This window comes from Anomaloglossus baeobatrachus, chromosome 1 (genome assembly GCF_048569485.1).
Source record: "Anomaloglossus baeobatrachus isolate aAnoBae1 chromosome 1, aAnoBae1.hap1, whole genome shotgun sequence".
Taxonomy (NCBI): Eukaryota; Metazoa; Chordata; class Amphibia; order Anura; family Aromobatidae; genus Anomaloglossus; species Anomaloglossus baeobatrachus.
This window is the reverse complement of record NC_134353.1, coordinates 114,706,380-114,728,586: the sequence shown is the minus strand read 5'-3', so window position 1 is coordinate 114,728,586 and position 22,207 is coordinate 114,706,380. Positions and strand designations below refer to the sequence as shown.

At 41.0% G+C, this 22,207-nt stretch overlaps 1 protein-coding gene across 3 annotated transcripts in view; it reads left to right on the top strand.

Annotated features, from left to right (window-relative positions):
- The window catches only part of PDS5A (PDS5 cohesin associated factor A), a 239,055-nt gene extending 217,496 nt beyond the window's left edge, over positions 1–21,559 (top strand). The window contains exons 32-34 of one of the 3 annotated variants that reach the window (XM_075346976.1): positions 4,306–4,655; positions 12,405–12,549; positions 20,360–21,559. In XM_075346976.1, the coding sequence (XP_075203091.1) occupies positions 4,306–4,655; positions 12,405–12,549; positions 20,360–20,395 (531 nt within the window). In that variant the 3' untranslated portion in view covers positions 20,396–21,559. The remainder of the gene's footprint in view (positions 1–4,305; positions 4,656–12,404; positions 12,550–20,359) is intronic. The other 2 variants (XM_075346978.1, XM_075346977.1) reach the window with 2 other exon arrangements.
- Positions 21,560–22,207: the final 648 nt, after the last annotated feature.

Genomic DNA, 22,207 nt, shown 5'->3' with positions numbered 1-22,207 from the left:
AACCCCCACCCTTTGCCTTTTTTCATGCTGCATCCCAAAAATTGGAATAGAAAGCGATCAAAAAATATCATGTGCCCAAAAATGCTGCCAATTAAAATATCAACTCATTCCTCACATGACTGTCAGCAGAAATACAAAAAAAAAATTATAGCTCTCATAACAAGGTGATGCAAAAACTGTGGGGGGGGGGGAATAAAAACTTTTTTTTTTTTTGGTGTGTGATCACATAAACTGATATAAATCTGGTTTCACTGCAATCACACCAACCCAAAGACTAAAGCAGTCTATACTGCATGGTGAACGACGTAAATAAAAACTTCTGGACCTGCTCTTGATTTCTAAATTCTGCCTCCCAAAGATTGCAGTAAGTCTCAGCTCACATTTATCCTGCGCTGAGCTCTTACACTGGGGTTTCAATGTAAAACTATGAAATACATAATTTAGACAGAACTCCTGATGCAAGATATACTATAATGATGCAAATGGAGACACTTTGAACTCTTTTGCCTATGTTCCGGCTGTGCCCATCTTTTTAATCGTGCATAGACGTGCAGTCGATCACCTCTTTTGTGCACATCTTAAAAGCAGAACAGAAGCCAGTGTGTTCACAGTATTTTTGCTGTTTTGTTAGTAAATGGATTTGTCGGGGGGTTTTATCTGAATCACGTAATTTGTAGATTTAAATGGAAACTTCAATGTAAGCGCCCAGTGTAGAGCACAGGATCAATGTGAACTGATCTAAAATGTTATGTACCCCAAAATACTACCAATAACAGCTTCTCCTCAACCCACAAGAGACAAGACCCCACTCAGGTTCATCATCTGCTAACAGAAATCTAGGGGGTTTTCTCATTACCGGTAGCACTAAGGCCCTGGAACAGCGCTATAGCTCTTCGCCTCCCAAAATAAATCCAATGACTTATCTGCTCCCAAATCCGAAGGTCCTTCTGAGCCCCACAGTGTGCCTAAACCTCAGTTAGCATCCACATGTTTACAATTTTTGTTACAAGGAGAGCCCACTGAATTTACGCTGTGCAGGTCTCCAGAAACTCAAAATAGGCACAATATATGGGCACTACAATGTACTGGGCACTACAATGGCAGATTTCCATTTTCACTCTACAACATCCATTGCTGCTTGTTTCTGAAAAACACCCATGGAGTCAAAATCATCATTACATCTGTAGATGAATTCTCAAAGGTGTGTAATTTCCAAATTGGGTTCACTTACAGAAGATTTATGTTAGGGGCTTTGTATATGGAGTCCGCAAGCTATTCTAGGAAACCTTACTCCAAAAGTCAAAAGCGCCCCTTCCCTCCTGAGTCTCGCCATATGGCCAAATGTTACTGTATAGTCACATATTGTGTAATAATTATGCGGTCATTTTGTATCCATTTCCCCTTGTGAAAATGTAAAATCTGGGGATAAAACACCATTTTAGTGGCAAAAATGTAATTTTTTTTCTTCACCACCCAATGATATAAAATTTTGTGAAACATAGTCATATAAAAAAGTTTGGGCACCCCTATTAATGTTAACCTTTTTTCTTTATAACAATTTGGGTTTTTGCAGCAGCTATTTCAGTTTCATATATCTAATAACTGATGGACTCAGTAAAATTTCTGGATTGAAATGAGGTTTATTGTACGAACAGAAAATGTGCAATCCGCATTTAAACAAAATTGGACAGGTGCAAAAGTATGGGCACCTCAACATAAGTGACATTAATATTTTGTAGATCCTCCTTTTGCAAAAATCACAGCCTCTAGTCGCTTCCTGCAGCTTTTAATGAGTTCCTGGATCCTGGATGAAGGTATATTTGACCATTCCTGTTTACAAAACAATTCCAGCTCAGTTAAGTTTGATGGTCGCCGAGCATGGACAGCACGCTTCAAATCATCCCACAGATGTTCAATGATATTCAGGTCTGGGGACTGGGATGGCCATTCCAGAACATTGTAATTGTTCCTCTGCATGAATGCCTGAGTAGATTTGGAGCGGTGCTTTGGATCATTGTCTTGCTGAAATATCCATCCCCTGCGTAACTTCAACTTCGTCACTGATTCTTGCACATTATTGTCAAGAATCTGCTGATACTGAGTTGAATCCATGCGACCCTCAACTTTAACAAGATTCCCGGTGCCAGCATTGGCCACACAGCCCCAAAGCATGATGGAACCTCCACCAAATTTTACTGTGGGTAGCAAGTGCTTTTCTTGGAATGCCGTGTTTTTTTGCCTCCATGCATAACGCCTTTTTGTATGACCAAACAACTCAATCTTTGTTTCATCAGTCCACAGGACCTTCTTCCAAAATGTAACTGGTTTGTCCAAATGTGCTTTTGCATACCTCAGGTGACTCTGTTTGTGGCGTGCTTGCAGAAACAGCTTCTTTCACATCACTCTCCCATACAGCTTCTCCTTGTGCAACGTGCGCTGTATTGTTGACCGATGCACATTGACACCATCTGCAGCAAGATGATGCTGCAGGTCTTTGGAGGTGGTCTGTGGATTGTCCTTGACTGTTCTCACCATTCTTCTTCTCTGCCTTTCTGATATTTTTCTTGGCCTGCCACTTCTGGGCTTAACAAGAACTGTACCTGTCTTCTTCCATTTCCTTACTATTTTACTCACAGTGGAAACTGACCGTTTAAATCTCTGAGACAACTTTTTGTATCCTTCCCCTGAACAACTATGTTGAATAATCTTTGTTTTCAGATCATTTGAGAGTTGTTTTGAGGAGCCCATGATGCCACTCTTCATAGGAGATTCAAATAGGAGACCAACTTGCAAGTGGCCACATTAAATACCTTTTCTCATGATTGGATACACCTGCCTATGAAGTTCAAAGCTCAATGAGGTTACAAAACCAATTTAGTGCTTTAGTAAGTCAGTAAAAAGTAGTTAGGAGTGTTCCAATCAAGAAATTGATAAGGGTGCCCATACTTTTGCACCAGTCAAATTTTGTTTAAATGCGGATTACACATTTTCTGTTAGTACAATAAATCTCATTTCAATCCAGAAATATTACTCAGTCCATCAGTTATTAGATATATGAAACTGAAATAGCTGTTGCAAAAACCCAAATTGTATAAAGAAAAAAGGTTAACATTAATAGGGGTGCCCAAACTTTTTCATATGACTATGTGCTGTCAATGTTTTGTTTTCACTGCACCACTAGATCAATTCATTGAAGGGTGCAGTTTGTAAAATCACTTATGGGGGTTCTGGTGTTCTGGCATTTCAGGAGCTTTGCCAATGTGAGATGGCACCCCCAAACCATTCCAGCCATATTTGCACTCCAATATGGCGCTTCTTCCCTTCTGAGCTTTGCACTGTGCCTGAAAAGTAGTTTACGATCACATAAGGTATATTTCTGTACTCAGGAGAAATTGAGTAACACATTTTGAGGCCCTTTATCTTATCTTTATCAATTTTTGTTGAAAAAAACCCTAAAATATTTCATTTTAACAACTTAATATTATATGAAGCACCAACAGGTTCAAGATGCTCACTAAACCCCTAGAGAAATTCCTTGAGAGGTATAGTTTCCAAAATGGGGTCATTGTTGGGAGGTTTCTGCTTTTTTGGAACCTCTGTGGCTCTGCAAATGTTACACTGCATCCACAATTTATTCCAGACAATTTTGCTCTCCAAAAACCAAATAGTGCTTCTTCCCTTCAAAGCCCTGCCATGTGCCCAGCCGAGCATTTCTTACCACATATGGGTTGTCCCTGTGCTCTGGAGAAATTGCACAACAGATATATATATATATATATATATATAATATTTCAATTTTCTGCTTTTTAGCTGCAGCCAAAATTTGCTCTCTTGACAGTAAAAAAAAAAAAAGCTTCCAAAGCTTGTTTTTTTTTTTTTGGCTCCATTTTTGATGTGTGAAGTAGCAGTGACTGGTTCCTGCACACATCAAAATTATAGACTGTTCTCACAGAAGGGTGAAAAAGTACAGGGTGAGAGACTGTATGCAGAATGCGTATGTGCGGGATTTCCCACTGCGCTCCTGACATCACAGGCACATACTAAAGAGAAGAGGAGGAGAAATCTGGGATAATGAAGACCGGACGCCGGCTATCTTCAGGGCAGCGCACGCACCATAGCCCGGAAGTTGTAAGAGGATTTTTCCAAAAAATACCTAAAGGTTTGGCACTAGGTATACCTACTGTACTCTCTACCAATGTATTCAATAAGAAATGGATTTTATGGTAAATACAAAAATCCAGTCTTTTTTTGTATACAGAGTAATTTCTTGTTCCTAGTTTTACACGTGTGTTTTTTTTTTTTCAGGAGGTTATTTTAGATCAGATAGCTACGCCAAATCTCGGGGCAGAAAAAGGAAAAAAGAGGCCAGCAGCTTCCACGGGCACAGAGAATATCCGGAAAGAGACTGAGGAGATAAAGACAGAATCTGTGGTGCCAACACCGCCACCCAAACGAAGAGGACGGCCGCCAAAGTCAGAGTCTCAGGGCAGCGCAGCAAAACGTGATGACTCAAGCAAGCCGTCTGGACGAGGGCGTAAGAGGGCAGCGGCCAGTCAAGACAGTGCTGCGGGGACGGAGACAGGCAATGCAAAGGTACCAAAACAGCAAGATGTAACAGCCAAAAAAACAGCACAAAGACAAATGGATTTACAAAGGTAAATAAGTCCGTTTGTGAAGAAATTTATAGAATAGAGTTTACAGGAAAATAGTGTAGCCACTTCCTCAGAGACAGGGCCTTTAAAGGGAACCTGTCAGGTGCAATATGCACCCAGAACCTGCTAATCCCTGCCTAACCGTCATTGTATGTAGTAGCATAGATAAAGATCTTTAAAAAAAAAAAAAGTATTTCTAAAGATCTATTATATGCTAATGAGCGCAGGGACTAGTCCCCAGACTACTCCGCCCTCTTAGTATGGTAGCACGCCAGCAGGGGCGTCCTAACATTTTACTCAATGCAGCATCAGCAGCGGTGATGTGCGTACCTGTGCCCGCTGTTCAGCAGTCACGGCAATTCCGGTCATGCGCACTAGACCTCTCTGAAACTGGGACACGTACACCCGGCTTCATACTGCAGGTGACCGGAAGTGCCAGGACTTCTGAACAGCGGAGATGGCTGACACAGGTACGCATGTGACCGCTGGTAGTGCTGCATTGAGTAGCATGTAAGGACGCCCCTGTTAGCGTGCTTACATGCTAAGAGGGCGGACTAGTCTGGGGAAGTAACGCCTTTGTGACTAGTCCCTGTGCTCATTAGCATATCATATGGGATCTTTAGAAATACTTTTTCTAAAGATTCCTTTATCTATGCTAATGTATACAGGGACGGTTAGGCAGGGATTAGCAATATATTCCCAGATCTGCTCGTGGTTCAGGGTGTGTATTGCACTTGATGGGTTCCCTTTATGATGGCAAAGACATTAGCTGTTAGCCCAACATGTATCTCCGCTAACATCTCTGACTCCCGTCACTCCAAGTGTTCTTGTGTTGGCAGCGGGCCGAGGGTAGTAAGCTAATGCCAGACCACTCTGTTGCTGGCTTACCACATGGAAAAACAAAAGAACGGGCATAATAAAGTCCCAAATACTTAAAGGTTTGGGGGTTTTTTCGGGGGTTTTTTCTCAGAATTTGCCATTGAGGGAATAGTGTTCTAGAGGTGGTCTTTCTTTTTTTATCACCTTCAAATGGATACTTGTTTTTCTAATCCCATGCTTCCATAGGTGTAGTCACATTTAGTAGTATTACGAGCGTGAGCAATCAAATAATGCAGAGTCTGCAATATGGACTGGTACACGTGATGCTCTGTTAGCAAATTAACCCCGCATATACTGGAAGTTATTTCTGGTACAGACGTACCTTACAGAATAGCAGTATCTGCAAATAACTATAGGGGGAGTAAAGGGGGAAATACTAAATTTAAGGGAACCTGTCATCAGAAATTTGGCTTTCAACCTAAATGTTTCCCCCTCTGCAGCTCGTGGGCTGCATTCTAGCAAGGTTTCTATACTTTTTGTGCCCCCTTTTGAACCAAAATAAATACTTTATAAAGTTATACCTTTTGGTATGAAAATCTTGTAAATTCTCCATGGGGGCTGGCCGTCTGGCGTCCGTTGCTGTCCCTTACGCCGTCCCCCCACGCTCCAAATCATCCCTCAGGACGCCACCCACTGCGCCCAAGGTCCCGTGCACGCCGGGACACCTGGTGATGTGGTCGCAGGCACGAGAGTATGGGCGGCGCTGTGATTGCATCGCAAGTGCCCGCCCATACTTTCATGGCCGCGCTCTCCCCTCTATACTTCGCTCAGATCCTCTCCGCTCCTCCCATCTATTTCCTGCTGCAGGGTACGATGAGAAGGAGGTGACGTCTGGTCATTTGGCCGGCGCAGAACGCTGGAGGCAGAGGGGAAAGTGCGGTCACGAGGTTATGGGCGGCACTTACTGATGACACTCACAGCACCGCCCATGACCTCGTGCCTGCGCAGAACGTCACCAGCGGTCACACGTGCACGCAGTGCACAGTCCCGCTACAGTCGCACAGCGCATTCGCAGGACCTCGGGCGCCCAGGGGCGGCGTCTTGAGATATGAAATTCAGCGTTCGGGGGCGGCGTAAATCGGCAGGAGGACAGTAACTGACACCAGGCAGCCCGCGCCCATGGATAATTTACGAAATTTACATACGAAAAGGTACAACTTTATAAAGTGTTTATTTTGGTATAAAAGGGGCCAGAAAAACTAGAGGAACCTTGCTATAGAATGCAGCCCAGGAGCTGCAGAGGGGGGAACTTTTAAGTTTATAGCTAAATTTCTGATGACAGGTTCCCTTTGATCTTTTGATATAGCATAGATAAATGTGAGAAGACACTACATGGATAATATCTGATCCCAGACCAGCAATAGTTACTACAGCGCTCAAACTCCACTTACAGATTTCAGAAGATTTCTGTGCGGTAATATTGTGACTATTGGCAAAGTTTGTCACAAGAAAACGGTGACGAATATTTAAAATAACTTTATAGGAGCCTGCTACATTTGGCAATTGGCAGTATGCTTGTTTTATTTTTTTGCCAAAAATGTTTGCAGAATGTGAAGATTTACCGTAATCTGCTGTAGATTTTCCCTATGCAAATCTGCACATTAAACCTCCAGTATTGTTACCACCTCTAAGTTCACCCTCCATGTGCTTTAAGTGAATTATTGGAGATAATGACCCATGTACTTAAAGGGGGGGGGGGGTCTTTTAATAATGAAGCTTCCTTGAACTCACAGGTCAATGCACAAGTCAGTGACCTTTATTATAGTTTACAGAACAATCGTCACAGCTGTGACATCAGAAGCCATGACATTGTGCACTCAGCCCTTCTAGAAGTTGTTTTCCAGGATCATTTGGTCCACTCTGATATATATAATATTTGGACAGTGACCAAATCCTTTTGATTTGGTCTCAACATGACACTATTTTTGTTTAAAAGAAAAAAATTGAGATGCAACTGAAATATAAACTTTTAATTAGAGGGGTTGAACCCCTGTGAAACGTTTAGGAATTGCAGCCGTTTTTCTAGCAATCCTCCTCATTTTAGTGGCTCAAAAGTAATTGGACAAAATAACTTTGCCATAAATAAAATGTTCATTGTTAATACTTTAAGAATCCTCTGCATGCAAAGATAGCCTGCAATGTGGAAGCCATGGACGTCACCAAACGCTGGGTTTCCTCCTTTGTGATGCTTTGCTGGCCTTTACTGCAGCTGACATCAGTTGTTGCTTGTTTGTTGGTCTTTCTGCCTTAAGTTTTGTCTTAAGCATGTGAAATGCAGCTCGATGGGGTAGCTATCCAAAGATTGCATCGGCCATTGCAGAATATTTAATTTCTTGCCCTAAAAAAACCTCGAGGGTTGCTTTCTCAGTATGTTTTAAGTCAATGTTCTTCTGTACTCCAATCAACCTTGCTCCAGTTGGTTGAATCTGAACAGAAAGTATTGGTCTGTACACTTCAGAATTCATCCAGATGCTTCTGTCTTTTGTCACATCAATAAACACTAGTGTCCCAGGGCCATTGGAAGCCATGTATGCTCGGCCATCACACTGCCTCCATCGTGAGTTAGAGAGGATGTGATGTGCCGTGGATCATGAGACGTTCCAAGCCTTAGCCATACTTTCTTCTTCCCATCATTCTGGTACAGCTTAATCTTAGTGTAATCTGTCCAAATAATGCTTTCCCATAACAGAACTGGGCTGGCTTCTTTTAGATTTTTTTTTTGGCAAAATCTAATTTTGTCCTTCTATTTTTAAGGCTGATTAATAGTTTGCTCCTTGTGGTGAACCCTCTGTCTTTTCTCTTATGAAGTCTTATGGTAGACTTCGATACTGAAACACCTACTTCCCGGAAAGTGTTCTTCACTTGGATGGATGTTGAAAAGGTTTTTCTTCACCATTGAATGAATTCTTGCATCATCCACCACTGTTGTCTTCCGTGAAATTCCAGGCCTTTTTGAGTTCCCAAACTCACTAGTTCACTCTTTTAATGATGACCTGTTTCTCCTACTTTAAGAGCTCCTTTGATCGCATGTTGTGGGTTCACAGCAACAGCTTCCAAATGCAAATACCCCACCTGGAATCAGCTCCAGACCTTTTACCTGCTTAACTGCTGATAGATTAACAAGGGAATAGCCCATGTAGCCCATTAGAGCTTTTGAGAAAATTGTCCAATTTACTTTTGCTACTTTTAGAAAAGAGGCAGCTACATATTAAAGAGCTGTAATTCCTAAACCCTTCCTCCAATTAGGATGTGTATGCACTCAAATTAAAGCTGAGCGTCTGCACTTTCAGCCCATATTGCTTCTATTATTATCTTGAATATGTTTTGGTAAACAGCTAAAATGCCAAAACATCCGTGATTATTAAACATTCTTTCCTAAATGTAGAGGATGCCCCTTTGTCATCATTGTAGGCCTAGTTGTAAAAAGATCTCTGTACTCTCCCTTCATTTATTTATACATTATAATAACATTGCCCCTCAGTCTTTATTTTTCTAAGGAAAATAATGAAGGTTTCAGCTCACCCATATGAAGTCTCCATCCAAGGCAAGGATGGATGCCCGCAGTCCCCCGGACAGGCCGGTTCGTGATTCAGAGTAGATATGGAAGGAAAAAGGGTTTGGGACTCGGCACCAATGCAGTAATATTAAACTTGGAATTTTATTAGAAAATCTAAAACGAAGGTACACAGGTCATCCAAAAAATCGCAATGCGATTTGCCTAGCGGCTTTACGCGTTTCGGACAAACAGGGCAAATTAAAAGCAGTCCTTAGTCATAAGGGCTTATGAGTTTAGGGCTTTAGAGTTTCTAATAAAGTTCCAAGTTTTATATTACTGCATTGGTGCTGAGTCCCAAACCCTTTTTCCTTCTTTATTTTTGTAAACCTGAATAATTCCAAGTTTGGTAGCCTGTTTTGTTACTGAAGTCCACCCTTTCCCTTTAATAACCTTGGTCGCTCTTCTCTGCACCCGCTCTAGTTCAGCTATGTCCTTCTTACTCACTGGAGCCCAAAATTGTACATAGTATTTTAAGAGAGCATCTCTGCCTCTTTTAATGCATCCCATTATTTTATTCACCTTTTGTAGCAGCTGCCTGACACTGGTCACTAAAGATTACTTTGCCAGTTAGTTGGCTTTTTTTTTTCTCAGTTAAACTTTTACCCACCTGTTTTACCATTTAGTACATAATGATTTCTCCTGCACAAGTGCATAACCTTAAATTTATTTACATTAAACTTCAATTGCCATTTCTCATCCTGAGCCCACAGATTACATAAAACCCTCTATAATATTAAATAATCTTTCTCTGTGTTGACGACCTTGCAGAGTTTAGTATCATCTGCAAATAATGAAATTCTTTTCTCTATGTCCCACTAGGTCATTAATAAATACATTGATATTTCATGAATGAAAAGTTGTGTAATTATGAATATTGCAGGATGGTAGACTTGTAAATTATATGCCATTGATAAAAATGTGGGAAAAAAAATTTAAAAAAAATCTTTTCAGAACACGCAAATCATCGAGCTGTGCCCGTGGCAACTCCATTTGCTATCACGTAACTGATGTTCTAGATATACTCGATGGAAGTAAAGTCCGGAGACGCTGCAGGCCATAGTAGTACATTTAGGCCACACTGGCTGCTCACTTTATCACAAGCAATTTATAGCCTTGCTGTGTTGATCAATGGCTTTTGAGACACTTTGATTTGGTTGCGGACCCAGTGATACAGCCATTTCCCCAGTGTAGAGCCTCTTCATGGCATCATGCATGTGGATCCCATACCACTCTTTTGTCTCTCATTGTATTAAAGAAAAAAGCAGGACTAATCACTGAAGAGAATAGACATCTATTCCAGTCTCCAACTGGAGACCACATGAGCAACGCCATGAAGAGGTTTTGACATGGAAACATCACATTGGTCCTACTCCCAGGATTACATTGTTGGCTAGCATAGTGTACCGTAGCCGGAACCTTCGAGTCTGTGTTCCAGGTTCGCTAACTGCTCAGCATTACGTTGATTTGGTTGGGGAACTAGTGCTATAGACATTTCTCCAATGTGGCTATCAGCCGTTTTTTAACACGACAACACCAAGCCGCATGTTGCTTTTGTTACTTTGAGTCTCCTGCTTTACCTAAATGTGACCCATGGCCTGCAGCGTCTCTGGACTTGACTCCCATCAACTACATCTAGGACGTTATTAATTGGTAATTGCAAAGGGATCTGCCAGCAGCGGATCTTGATGATTTGCCCAAGTGCATTCAGCTTGGCACCACATTCCTCAGACAGTCATTAATAACCTCATTATTGGCAGCCACGGTGTGTGTCTGTTTCTTCACTTGGTGCTCATACTGCATACATCAAGATGTTTGGCAAATGTAGTTTTTCATTTTTCATCTTTTGTGTATCATTGTAAACAGTCTCTTCAGAAAGGAAGATCAGTTTAACTCTAGTGCTGTGTATTGGATGTGGCGATCCTGAACGTCATAATCGATCCTCTAAAGGGAATCTGTTAGCAGGTTTTTCCTTTTTAATCTGAGGACAGCATGCTGTAGAGGTTAAAGAAACAAAAATCAACTAGGCTGTGTTTTGTTTACTGAAACTAAAGGCTTCATCACCTGGTGATTATCATTGCTGCACTACAATGTCACATGCAGGACAGTCCGGCACACCCCCTCCTTTGATTGACATCTCTTTCAATGTACAATCTCTGTACAGAGCCTGGTGTGTGCGGAGGCAGCTTACCCTGCTCTGCTGCTTTGCTAAATCTCAAAATCTCTGAATCTGTCAGAACAGCTGCAGCCAGTAATCTAAGTGATACATCTTTGGATTCAGGATCTTTACATCTATATGGTGGTGCTCTCAGATGAGGTAGTAAAACCCTGCTGACAGATTCCCTTTAATGAGCCTTGCCACATGACGGTGTAAGAAACCAAAGCAGACACTGTTTGCAGTTCACATGTTTCAGGTGTCTGCAAATGGAGTGGCTGGATTGGCTTCTTATGTTGTCATGTGGTAAGGCTTTTGTTAAGGCTGGAATCACACTTGCCCGATTTGTAAAATCGGTCCGATTCTCATGCTGGAAAGTCGGCCGATTTTAGTTCACTTTTCATCAGTGTGCAGTCAGGTTTTACCCTCAGCAGCTGCTATTCATGTAATGTTATGTACAGGAGCGTTTACAGTGTTCTCTGCTACATGCGTGAAATGTGTTGAGAAAAACTGATGTCACTAGGATGGTCCGTGTGCCGTGTGACATCCTTTTTTTTCACGCACCCATAGACTTTCATTGAAGAGACTCGTGCGAGAAACTCACCAAAACGCAGCATGCTGCGATTTTTTTTTTTTCTCCGTCCGATTTTGGACTGAGAAAAAAATAGCAGATGGGAGCTGCCTCAGTGATTAACATGGGTCCGAGTGCAATGCGAGAATTTCGCTATTAACTCGCACGAGTTCAATGCGAAAGTGTGAAGCCGGCCTAATGGTGGCTTATTGACTTTTAGAATTGCTACTTGTTTAAATATGTGGCACAAGCATTCCTGTCCTCTTTCTATTTGAAGATTTAAATTTCCAGAAGAGCACTGAATGTCCTCTAAGTCTCCTTACACTGGCTAGGCACACTCCACAGGAAAAACGTTACCCCTTAGACTCACATAATTACCATGTGTCCATCCTGCGATTTTCATAACTGCAACTTTTCCTTTTTGGTGCTAGAATTTCAATGTTGACGAGCATATTTAAAAAAAAAAAAAAGGGGGAAAAAGGCCCAATACTGACCCTTCTTGTACCCTATTTTTAACTTTGTATGCATTTTATTCCATATGTGTAGATTGTGTAAGCAATGTTGTACAATCTGATAATCTGTTGATTCCTCCAGCAGCCATTGTCTGGGCAGTGAAGGAGATTCCCTATGGGAGATAGACTCCAGTCCAGGATATACAGCTAGTGGTGATCTATTTAGTGCATGTGAGAGCAGCCAGGAAACAGAAGATGCACAGATAGAAGAGAGAGGTTTCTTGAAGGTGCAGGTTAACCTAAATAATCAACAGAGTAGAAGTGTATCTAGATACATGATAATCCATAATGTCTGCAGTGCTTATATTTTTTTGCGTTTCTTGCTAGTCAATAAGTATTTTTATGCCTTTTATTATACCTGTCTGCAAATGTACCTCACTATTGTATATGAACATTTACATTAAGACCAACACTCATGGCAAACAGCTGGTTCTGCTGATACAGCCCAGACATGCAGGTGTACGGTAATAGTATACGTAGCTGAATGTCCATCTAAGTAATTTGTGGATGGCACAAGTCTGCCAAAGCAGCTTATAAAGACTGCGATCCGCCTGTCCCTTAATTTCCACATAAGTCAAATGCATAGAGGTTGTCATTAAGAAAGTGTTTCTGTTCTTGTCTTCAAGAATGTGAGGTGTGCAGCTAATGCTTTGTTCACATCACGTTTTTAGCCTAATTTGGAGGTATACATTAGAAGGTTTCTACATATCCCACATATATGCAATATATGAAGAAAGCACATAGGGACCCATTGTAAAAAAGTAAAAGTATACTGCATGGGCCATGCTATTGGGAACACAGAGCCCATGGGTTACAGCTGCTGCCACTAAGAGCTGGACACGAAGTAGTTAGGGCAGGTTGTGAGCTGATCGGTAATGACTGTGTCTGCAAACAATAGAGACATTCTGGTTTTTTTTTTTCCTCGCTCTGGTCTTGGAATTAAGGATTGTTCAATTACCCTTTAATCCCCTTTACCTGCCCTACCTCTAGAAGAAAAGGAGGCATAGCAGAACATAACCTCACTGTCGAATGACAACCATATGATCGCCCATGATATGGTTCCAAATTTCCTACCCAGTTGCATATTTGCCCCCTCCAACAGGAAAGGCTCCAAATGGGTAGACCTGTTGGATGACACCGAGTGAGAGAGCAATAGAAATCTTTTAGAGGAATATAGTCCCTAGGTAAGTTTGTCACTTTTTATCATCTATCTTCTGGAATATCTATCGTTTTATGTAAAAAAAAAAAAGGGAAGATAGATAATAAATTTCATCTGGTTGTTGGACTCTCTTCATGTTTGACTTAGTGAAAATCAGGATTGAAAGCTGTCCTCTGTGGTTGACCACTGGTAATTGCTTTAAGGAAGACTTTAAACGTCTCTGATGCCGCTTCTTCCCAGGAGTCCTTGTCCTTTTCGGCTTCTTTGTCAAATTCCAAAAGATTTTCCCTTACACCCCAAGATGACTGGAAATTCCCGGATAGACATTTTCCATAGCTAAACCTTTAAATGAAATGTATTCATTACGACGAGACAGACTTGAAAGATGTTCATCCTCAACAGTATTCTCTGGTCTAACAAAGCAAAAGTTTATCTATGGCAAACAAAGTGTGATTGCAGTACCTATGAGACTTGGCTAAATTGTCTTTTGAAGTTGCCAATTTTACATTCAGGTTAATATTCCAATGTTTATGCCGGGATGGTGTACACATCCCTCTGTGCTTATTTTCGGGATGGTATATTTAGCTGGTGCACCTCCCTAAGATATAGACTTCATTTGATAGATCTCCGAAGCGGGAAGAATAAATCTGAGAAGTAACACTTGATGTATCCATACTTCGCACACTCTTCTGCCCTCTGTAAATGAAACAAGTCAAAGGAATCTGTAGCTCAGAAGATGCTCCTACCATTATGAGCCTGACAGTCTTTGCGGTGGTGGCTTCACTCCCCTTTTCTTGCTCTCTTCCGGTCGGTCCTTCCTTCCCCATCAGTAGCAAGTCTTTGTGACAGATGCCGGTCTCCATGGCTGGGAAGGGATCCTTTTAAAATTGTACAGTGCAAGGAATTTGTTTTCCCCAGGAATCTGTCCTACCAATCAGTGTGCTGGAACACTGTGCCATTCTTCTCCCAGAGACACTGGACATTATCAGGTCATCCGGTCAGAGTCTAGATGGACAAGGCAACAGCGGTCACCTACTGTAATTGGCACAACAAAACTAGGAGCCAAGCTGCTGTGATGCAGACAGCCAACGTGCTATAATAGGCCGAGGCACATTTTACAGCCCTGTTAGCAGGCACATTCCGGGGGACAATTGAATGGCTGATTTTCTCAGTTGCAAATTAAAACACCCACGAGATTGGTCTTTTCAACGTGACGTCTTCACCAAATTCCTGTCCTGATGAGGATTTCTAGATGTCCTTCTGGCTTCCAGATTGCTCTACAAGCTGAGGATCATGTGCTGGTCAGAGACTCTCAAGAGAATCCCAAATCTTTGGTAGTGTTCGGTCACTACTGTCATCCCCTGGGATCAGTTCAACCTACTCCACTCTACTGCCCATCTTTTGGGCACTCAAAAAGTTTAATACAGAAAGCATACCACTTATACTCATTGTCCCAGGCGTTATTCTTTGACAAGATCTTCTCTTTCAGGGCCGCTCTTCCACCCAAATTTAGTTTTGCGTCATTTAATGGCATGGTTGTTTAAGCTACAGTTTTAAGAGCAAAGGGTTTTCTGACAATATTTGGCTGACTTTATTCGCATGTTCCGTTCCATCGGCCACGGTTCCAGGTTACTTTTTTTTTTCTGCATAATTCCAGGTTTCTTGTCTACATTTAATTGCAATGTGTAGCCCACACCTTTAGGCTATGTCCGCACGTTGCATTTTACCTGCTTTTTACCTGCTTTTTTGCTGCTTTTTCAACTGCAGCGTTTAATGGCCCAATGGTTGTGTTCTGCTTTTCAAGCAAAGTCTATGGGAATTTGGGTTTCTTGTCCGCACTATGCAGTTCAAACTGCAGCCTTTTTGTTGCAGAACTTTGGTCAAAAACTCAGCTTTGCAGTGCAAAACCCAAATGGCAAAAACAATTGACATGTCAATTATTTTTGCCATTTGGGTTTTGCACTGCAAAGCTGAGTTTTTGACCAAAGTTCTGCAACAAAAAGGCTGCAGTTTGAACTGCATAGTGCGGACAAGAAACCCAAATTCCCATAGACTTTGCTTGAAAAGCAGAACACAACCATTGGGCCATTAAACGCTGCAGTTGAAAAAGCAGCAAAAAAGCAGGTAAAAAGCAACGTGCGGACATAGGATGACCTATAAGGAGTAAGTCTAACTCACCCTGTAGTCTTAATTTGGTGCTTGAGGCATTGCATTCATCCATCCTCTTTTAACCCTTTCCGCTGCATTTCCCTACACCTACTCTCTTGCGAGGTTGTATTCTTTTCTTAGTGGTCATTACATCGATCAGGCAAGTGTCAGAATTTGCAGCCTTGTCATCCGAGTTTCCTTTCAAACTTTTCAAGAGCACTCTTTTATGCACAAAATGGTCTCTGATTTCCTTCTTAATGTGTACATTTGCCCTTCAATTTATCCCAGAGTAAAGGCTCTCCATACTTTTATATGTGGTCCAAGTGTTCTGCCTTAATCTGTCTCAAAACTGCCCATTTCTGGCAATCAGAGTCCCTTCTCATCCTTCTGTATGGGCTCAGGTGTTACCTGGTGGCATCGATAACCACTATAACCAGTTGGAGCTGATCAACCATTGATGAGGTCTACTACTCAGAGAGCAAGGTCCCATCCCATTGTGTGACCACCTCGTTTTACTGAAGTGTTGCGGACAAAATAGACACTTTATCACAGGGCCTCCTGACTTAGAGGTGGTTCACTACTCTGCAGTAGGGGCAACATCTTTGTAAAACTGATAGGGAAGGCTTTCCCTAAATATCTTATTTAGACAATTCTGCCTCTGAGCAGCATTACGGTCCGCCCATCCACATGAAGAGTCGTCCCCTTCCCTACCCCCACCCCCACCCCCAGGGCTCCGTGACCTCTGGTGATGTTACGTCAACTTCTACTTGACCTGACATCACTGAGGCGGACCCCAGTCTTCCTGAGTGACTGGGCGGTGGGCGACGTTTCGCGGCTTGTCACAGCCCAGCATCGCTCCTGCTTGCGGCGCTCTGCAGTGAAGGAGGGCATGTGCGACATGCAGGGCTGTGATGAGTTGTGAAAGTCCTCCCACAGCCCAGTCACTCAGGAAGGCTAGGACCGGGCTCGCTGATGTCAGGTCAACTGGAAGTTGACGTTACGTCACCGGATTTCAGAGGTCACGAAGCCCGAGGGGGTCACTTCATGGGCATTAGCGGACAGCAATAGCGCCACTCAGAGGCAGAATTGGCTGAATAAAGTATTTAGAGAAAGCCTTCCCTATCAGTTTTACAGGGATGTGGCCACTAATGCAGAGTAGTGAACTACCCCTTTAAGGTGTGTAGTGTGTCCACTTATTGCTTCATACCATTACCATATAGTACAGGGCCATACATGTGCATCTTATGATGTTGCGGTTCATGAAAAAGATTGTATTCTCCTTGGTAGTCCTACTCTTAAGAGACTGCTTGGAATGTCTCATGCTCCTGTGCTTCTGAATTTTACATGACATCACCTTGCTTGTGTCTATCAATGGTCCTGAGGTACTGACGAGAAGGTTGCCATTTTCTTCTTATTTCTTGTACCGCTCATTGGGGAACACAGCAACCACCTGTCTTTTGCTAAACTTCATCTATACTCTTCAAGAAGTTCCTACTTCCCGGGTCTGGTCATGGTGATATTACGGTTTTGGTACATTTTGGCATTTGATCTTTAGTGTTTTTCTGTTTCTCCTACTAGATCCAAACTTATTAACTCACTTTAAGTAAGAGGGGAATAACTGGTGAGAGGTAGAAACTCTTAGTGTATTCATCAATTTAAGTTTTATTTCATAAATACACATGAAAATAAGCAACTTTGTCTGATAATATACATTACAGATTTGCTTCATGTGCCAGAATTGATCAGTTATCAAAATTCTCAAATCTGAGGTAAAATCTGTATTCAATGAAGACTTTCCCATTACTGAGATGTGGGATGGCGGCTGTTACTGATGAGAATCTATGTAGATAGAAGAGAAAGGAGGGGCGGAGCTCTGCCTCTAGCTCCTCCCATTTTCCGTCATTCTAGAATCTCGTCAGTAACAGCCACCATCTCTTATCTCAGTAATGGGAAAGTCTTCACTGAATACAGATTTAGCGTCAGAATTGAGAAATGTAATAACTGATCAATTCTGGCACAGAAAGAAGCAAATCTGTCTGATAATATGCATCACAAAGTTGCTTATTTTCAAGTGCATTATTAATTTATGAAATAAAAATGTAAAACTATGGTTACACTTTAACTACTTAGTGTCCTCTAAGCAGCCAGTTATAACTTTGTTCGGTGTCTCCCAATAGTACAAAACAAATAGACTTTTCTAATAGTTAGACTGAAGCTAGGCTTTTTGTGATCTACACTGTCTCTAAAAATGCAAGGCAAACCGTAACAATGAATCTTAAAGACAATAGTTACCAGCACGAAAATAGGTTTGCCAGGATCTCGTGAAAAAAAAAAACAAAAAGGCGCTATTGGAAATCCAGCATGTTTCTGTGCAGGCTAACGGTAATCTGATGGTTTCCAATAAAGCCTTTTTGGTGGTTTTTTTTTTTTTTTCTATTTTCCCAAAATTCTGGCAAACATCTGTTTTATTGCTAATGCTGAGTGCATAAGATTCATCTACAGTACATGTCAGACAAGATGTCCTATGTATACCTCTGATGTGAATAATGAACAGCACCACCCCAAGCTACACTGATAACCTGCCTATTCTCACAAAAATATTCTTACCTTACATACCACCCTCCATATCACAGAATTTTATATATCTGGCTAATATTTGTTTGCCTAATGTCTATTTGTACGTGAGACGTGTTTTATACAATGGGATGTATGTAAAATTTTTAGGATTCCCCTGATCAAAATTACTGTTATTGTATATGGTTAAGCAAGTTGAGGATGACATGATCTCTAAAAGGCATAGTTAAACATATTTCCTTTGTATTCTAGGCAAAAATATATATTTCAATTTTACACTTTAAAAATTAAAAAAAGGAGAATGGGCCAATGGAAAAGTTTGGCCACCCGTGGAGATTTGTGTGCTCAGATAACTTTGACAAAGGTATCAGACGTTAATTAGCCCGTTGGGGTTATGACTTGTTCACGATCATCGTTAGGAATAGCAGGTGATGCAGATTTCACAGCTTTATAACCTCTAACCTTGTGCCAAAAAACAGCATCCATATGGGTTCTTTTAAGCAGCTGCCTAGCACTCTGAAAATGGTGGTGGCCCACAAAGCAGAAGAAGGCTTTTAATATTTCAAAATATTTTCAAGTTGCCATTTCCTCAGTTCAAAATGTAATTCAGAAATGGCAGTTACCAGGAAGAATGGAAGTCAAGATAATGTCTGGAAGACAAAGCAAAATTTGTGAGACCTGCTCGTAGAATTGCTAGAAAGGCAAATTAGAAACTCTTCTTGACTGCAAAAGACCATCAGGAAGATTTAGCAGACTCTGGAGTTGTGGTACATTGCTCTACAGTTCAGAGACACCTTCACAATATGACCTTCATGGAAGAGTCATCAGAACAAAACCTCTCCTGTGTCCTCACCATAAAATTTGGCTTGCCAAGTAAGTAAAAGATGATCTAAACAACCTGATGCATTTTGCAAACAAGTCCTGTGGACCAATGAGGTTAAAATAGAACTCTTTGGCCACAATGATCAAAGGTATGAGTGGAGAAAAAAGGGCACTGAATTTCAGAAAAAGAACATAAATATTGATAAGCGAACCAGAAGTTTGGTATTCGTACTGAACACAGACTTTAGGGTTTTATATTTTTGTAGAGTTCGAATTCGGAGACTAGGTGCTTTACGTATGCATTCCACGCACGCAAGCATTTCGGTACTCAGCCAAATGTGAGCCTCTTGCAGTGTTTGAACAGCTCGCACTGGGGGTAACAGCAGGATGATGAGATGTAGTGTGCACCAAAAAAAAAAAAAAGGAAAAACCCCACCCTTAGAAGTGATCTGTTTGACTGGCTGCATGTGGGCGGAGAACTGCCCAATTAGTGACTTCCATTGAGTTCAGGTCAAGTCCAGATCCCAAACCAAACTTTAGATAAAGTCTGGATGAACCCTCCGAACTGAGCTTTCTCCAAACATAAACCCAACCATTAGACATGGGGTTGGCTCAATCATGCTTTGAAGTTATTTTGCAGCCAATGGCACAGGGAACATTTCACAGGTTGAGGGAACAATGGATTCAATGAAGTTTCAATGAATTCTTGATGCAAACATAACACCATCAGTAAAAAAAGGTTGAAAAGAGGATGGCTTATACAAATGGATAATGATCCTAAACATACGTCTAAATCCGCAGTAGACTACCTCAAAAGACGTAAGCTGAAGGTTTTACAATGGCCCTCACACCTGTGGCTAGACTTAAAAAGAACAGTGCATGTGACGACCCAGGAATCTCACAGAACTGGAAGGCTTTTCCAAGGAAGAATGGCCGAAAATCCCTCAAACAAGAATTTAAAGACTCTTGACTGGCTACAAAAAAAGCGTTTACAATCTGTGATACTTGCCGAAAGCAGTGCTGCAAGGTGCCCAAACTTGCCTCTGCCCATTTTTTTTTTTTTATTTATTTTTTTTTGTTAATTTTCATATTTTACATTATAAAATTATTTTTTTGGCCTAAAATACAAAGGAAATGTTATCTTTAACTTTATGCCTTTTAGAGATCAAATCATCTGCACCTTGTTTAACTGTTCACAATAACAGTAATTTTGACCAGGAGAGGCCAAAATTTTACATGCCGCTGTAATTGCCTGGAGTATAAGTATACAATGTGTTACAGATCCGATATGCTTTTATGCCACATTGTTGGTTTTTTGGGGTTTTTCTTAACAGGTAAAAAGAAAGGTCCTGAACTCGAGGCAGAAGTGACTGTCCGGCACCAGGCATGCTCCACACTTCAAGATTAAATTCCATTTTTTTATTCAGAATAAGATAAACTTGCTCAAACATGAACTGCTTTCTACTTTTAACAAACACAAAAAAAATATCTAACATGTAAAGTCTTCAATGAGCTCAATGAATTTTTAGGAATATTTTTAATTTTTTGTTTCCATCCATTGAAATCACAGTATGTTGTACCGGGTCTCCTGGACACAAAGTGTCTGGTTTATTCTGCTCTGGAAGAAAAGCCGAAAGGTGCCGTTTTGACTCTGCAGCTGGCTTCTCGTGAATTTTGACCCTGCACATAGGACTTGCTGTGTAAACAGATTGTACTGCTGGTGTACATAGAGGCAAGGCACAACCAGGGACAAGGAAAACGCTTGTTGGAGAAATGTGTTGAACTAATGAATTAGAAACTGTTTTTATGTATAAAAAAAATAAAAAAAAAAATTGCTTTGCAAGTCTACATTTTAAATAGAATGACATGTACAGACCCTGGCCCGAACCCCACCCCAGACCCTAAGAATGTTATGCTCCGCTTATCTCTCTGCACAAAATAGGAGAGGGATTCACCCTTTTATTATTTTATTATTTTTTTTTTTTAAGCAGACATTTCATTAATCCTCCTCCTTTCACCCCTCCGCTCTGGGTTCAGAATTAGCTAAATGTACATATTTTTTTAAACTATGTATCACTTCGCATAGATGCTGTTTTGATGAAATGTTCATTTTGGGATACTGTACTGGATAAGCAAGACGGTCCGACATTTGATAATATAATGTTGGTTGCCTGGTTTTTCGTAACAAGGTAAAAGTTGTTGTTTTTTTTTTTTAAAAAAAAAAAAAATACGTTTTCCCCCCTTCCCACCCCCCTTTTTTTTTTTTTTTTATAAAGAAAGTGGCTGCATTAGGTGGCTTTTTACAGGAAACGGCGACCCCTTTTACAGGTGTGTTTTGCCTTTCTGCAGTCCATGTTTCTTGTTTGTCTCAGAAAATTTTTCCAACTTTCAGTTTTAGATTGAGTGTGCACGCCGCATTTTGTACAAGGGTTAGCGGACACTTTAAATGTTCCCTGATGCTGCCTGTGCACCGTGTTATGTACACATGATCATATTTAAGTTTTGTTGCATACAATAAACGCTTTTAGGTGTCACATTGTGTCCATTGGTTATTTTTGTTTTAATATTTTTTTTTTATTTTTTTTTTTTTCTTTCCATTGTCTTCCCTGTCATGTTTATTCATTTTTATTAAGGGATAGTAATCCTAATGTCTATATTAGTGATATTGGCTATGCAGGCATATGAAATATACAAGTGCATCTCAATAAATTAGAATATCATGAAAAAGTTAATTTATTTCAGTAATTCAATACAAAAAAGGAAAGGCACATATTATATAGTCATTACACACAGTGATCTATTTAAAGTGTTTATTAATGTTGATGATTATGGCTTACAGCTAATGAAAACCCAAAAGTCATTATCTCAGAAAATTTTAAATATATAAGACCAACTGAAAAAATGATTTTATTCTCAGGAATGTTGGCGCCTACTGAAGTCTGTACAGTAAATGCCTCAATACTTGGTCGGGGCTCCTTTTGCATGAATTACTGCATCAAAGAGGCATGGCATGGAGGCGATCAGCCTGTGCCACTGCTGAGGTGTTATGGAAGCCCAGGTTGCTTTGATAGCAGCCTTCAGCTCGTCTGAATTGTTGGGTCTGGTGTCTCTCATGTTTCTCTTGACAATACCCCATAGATTCTCTATGGGGTTTAGGTCAGGTGAGTTTGCTGGCCAATCAA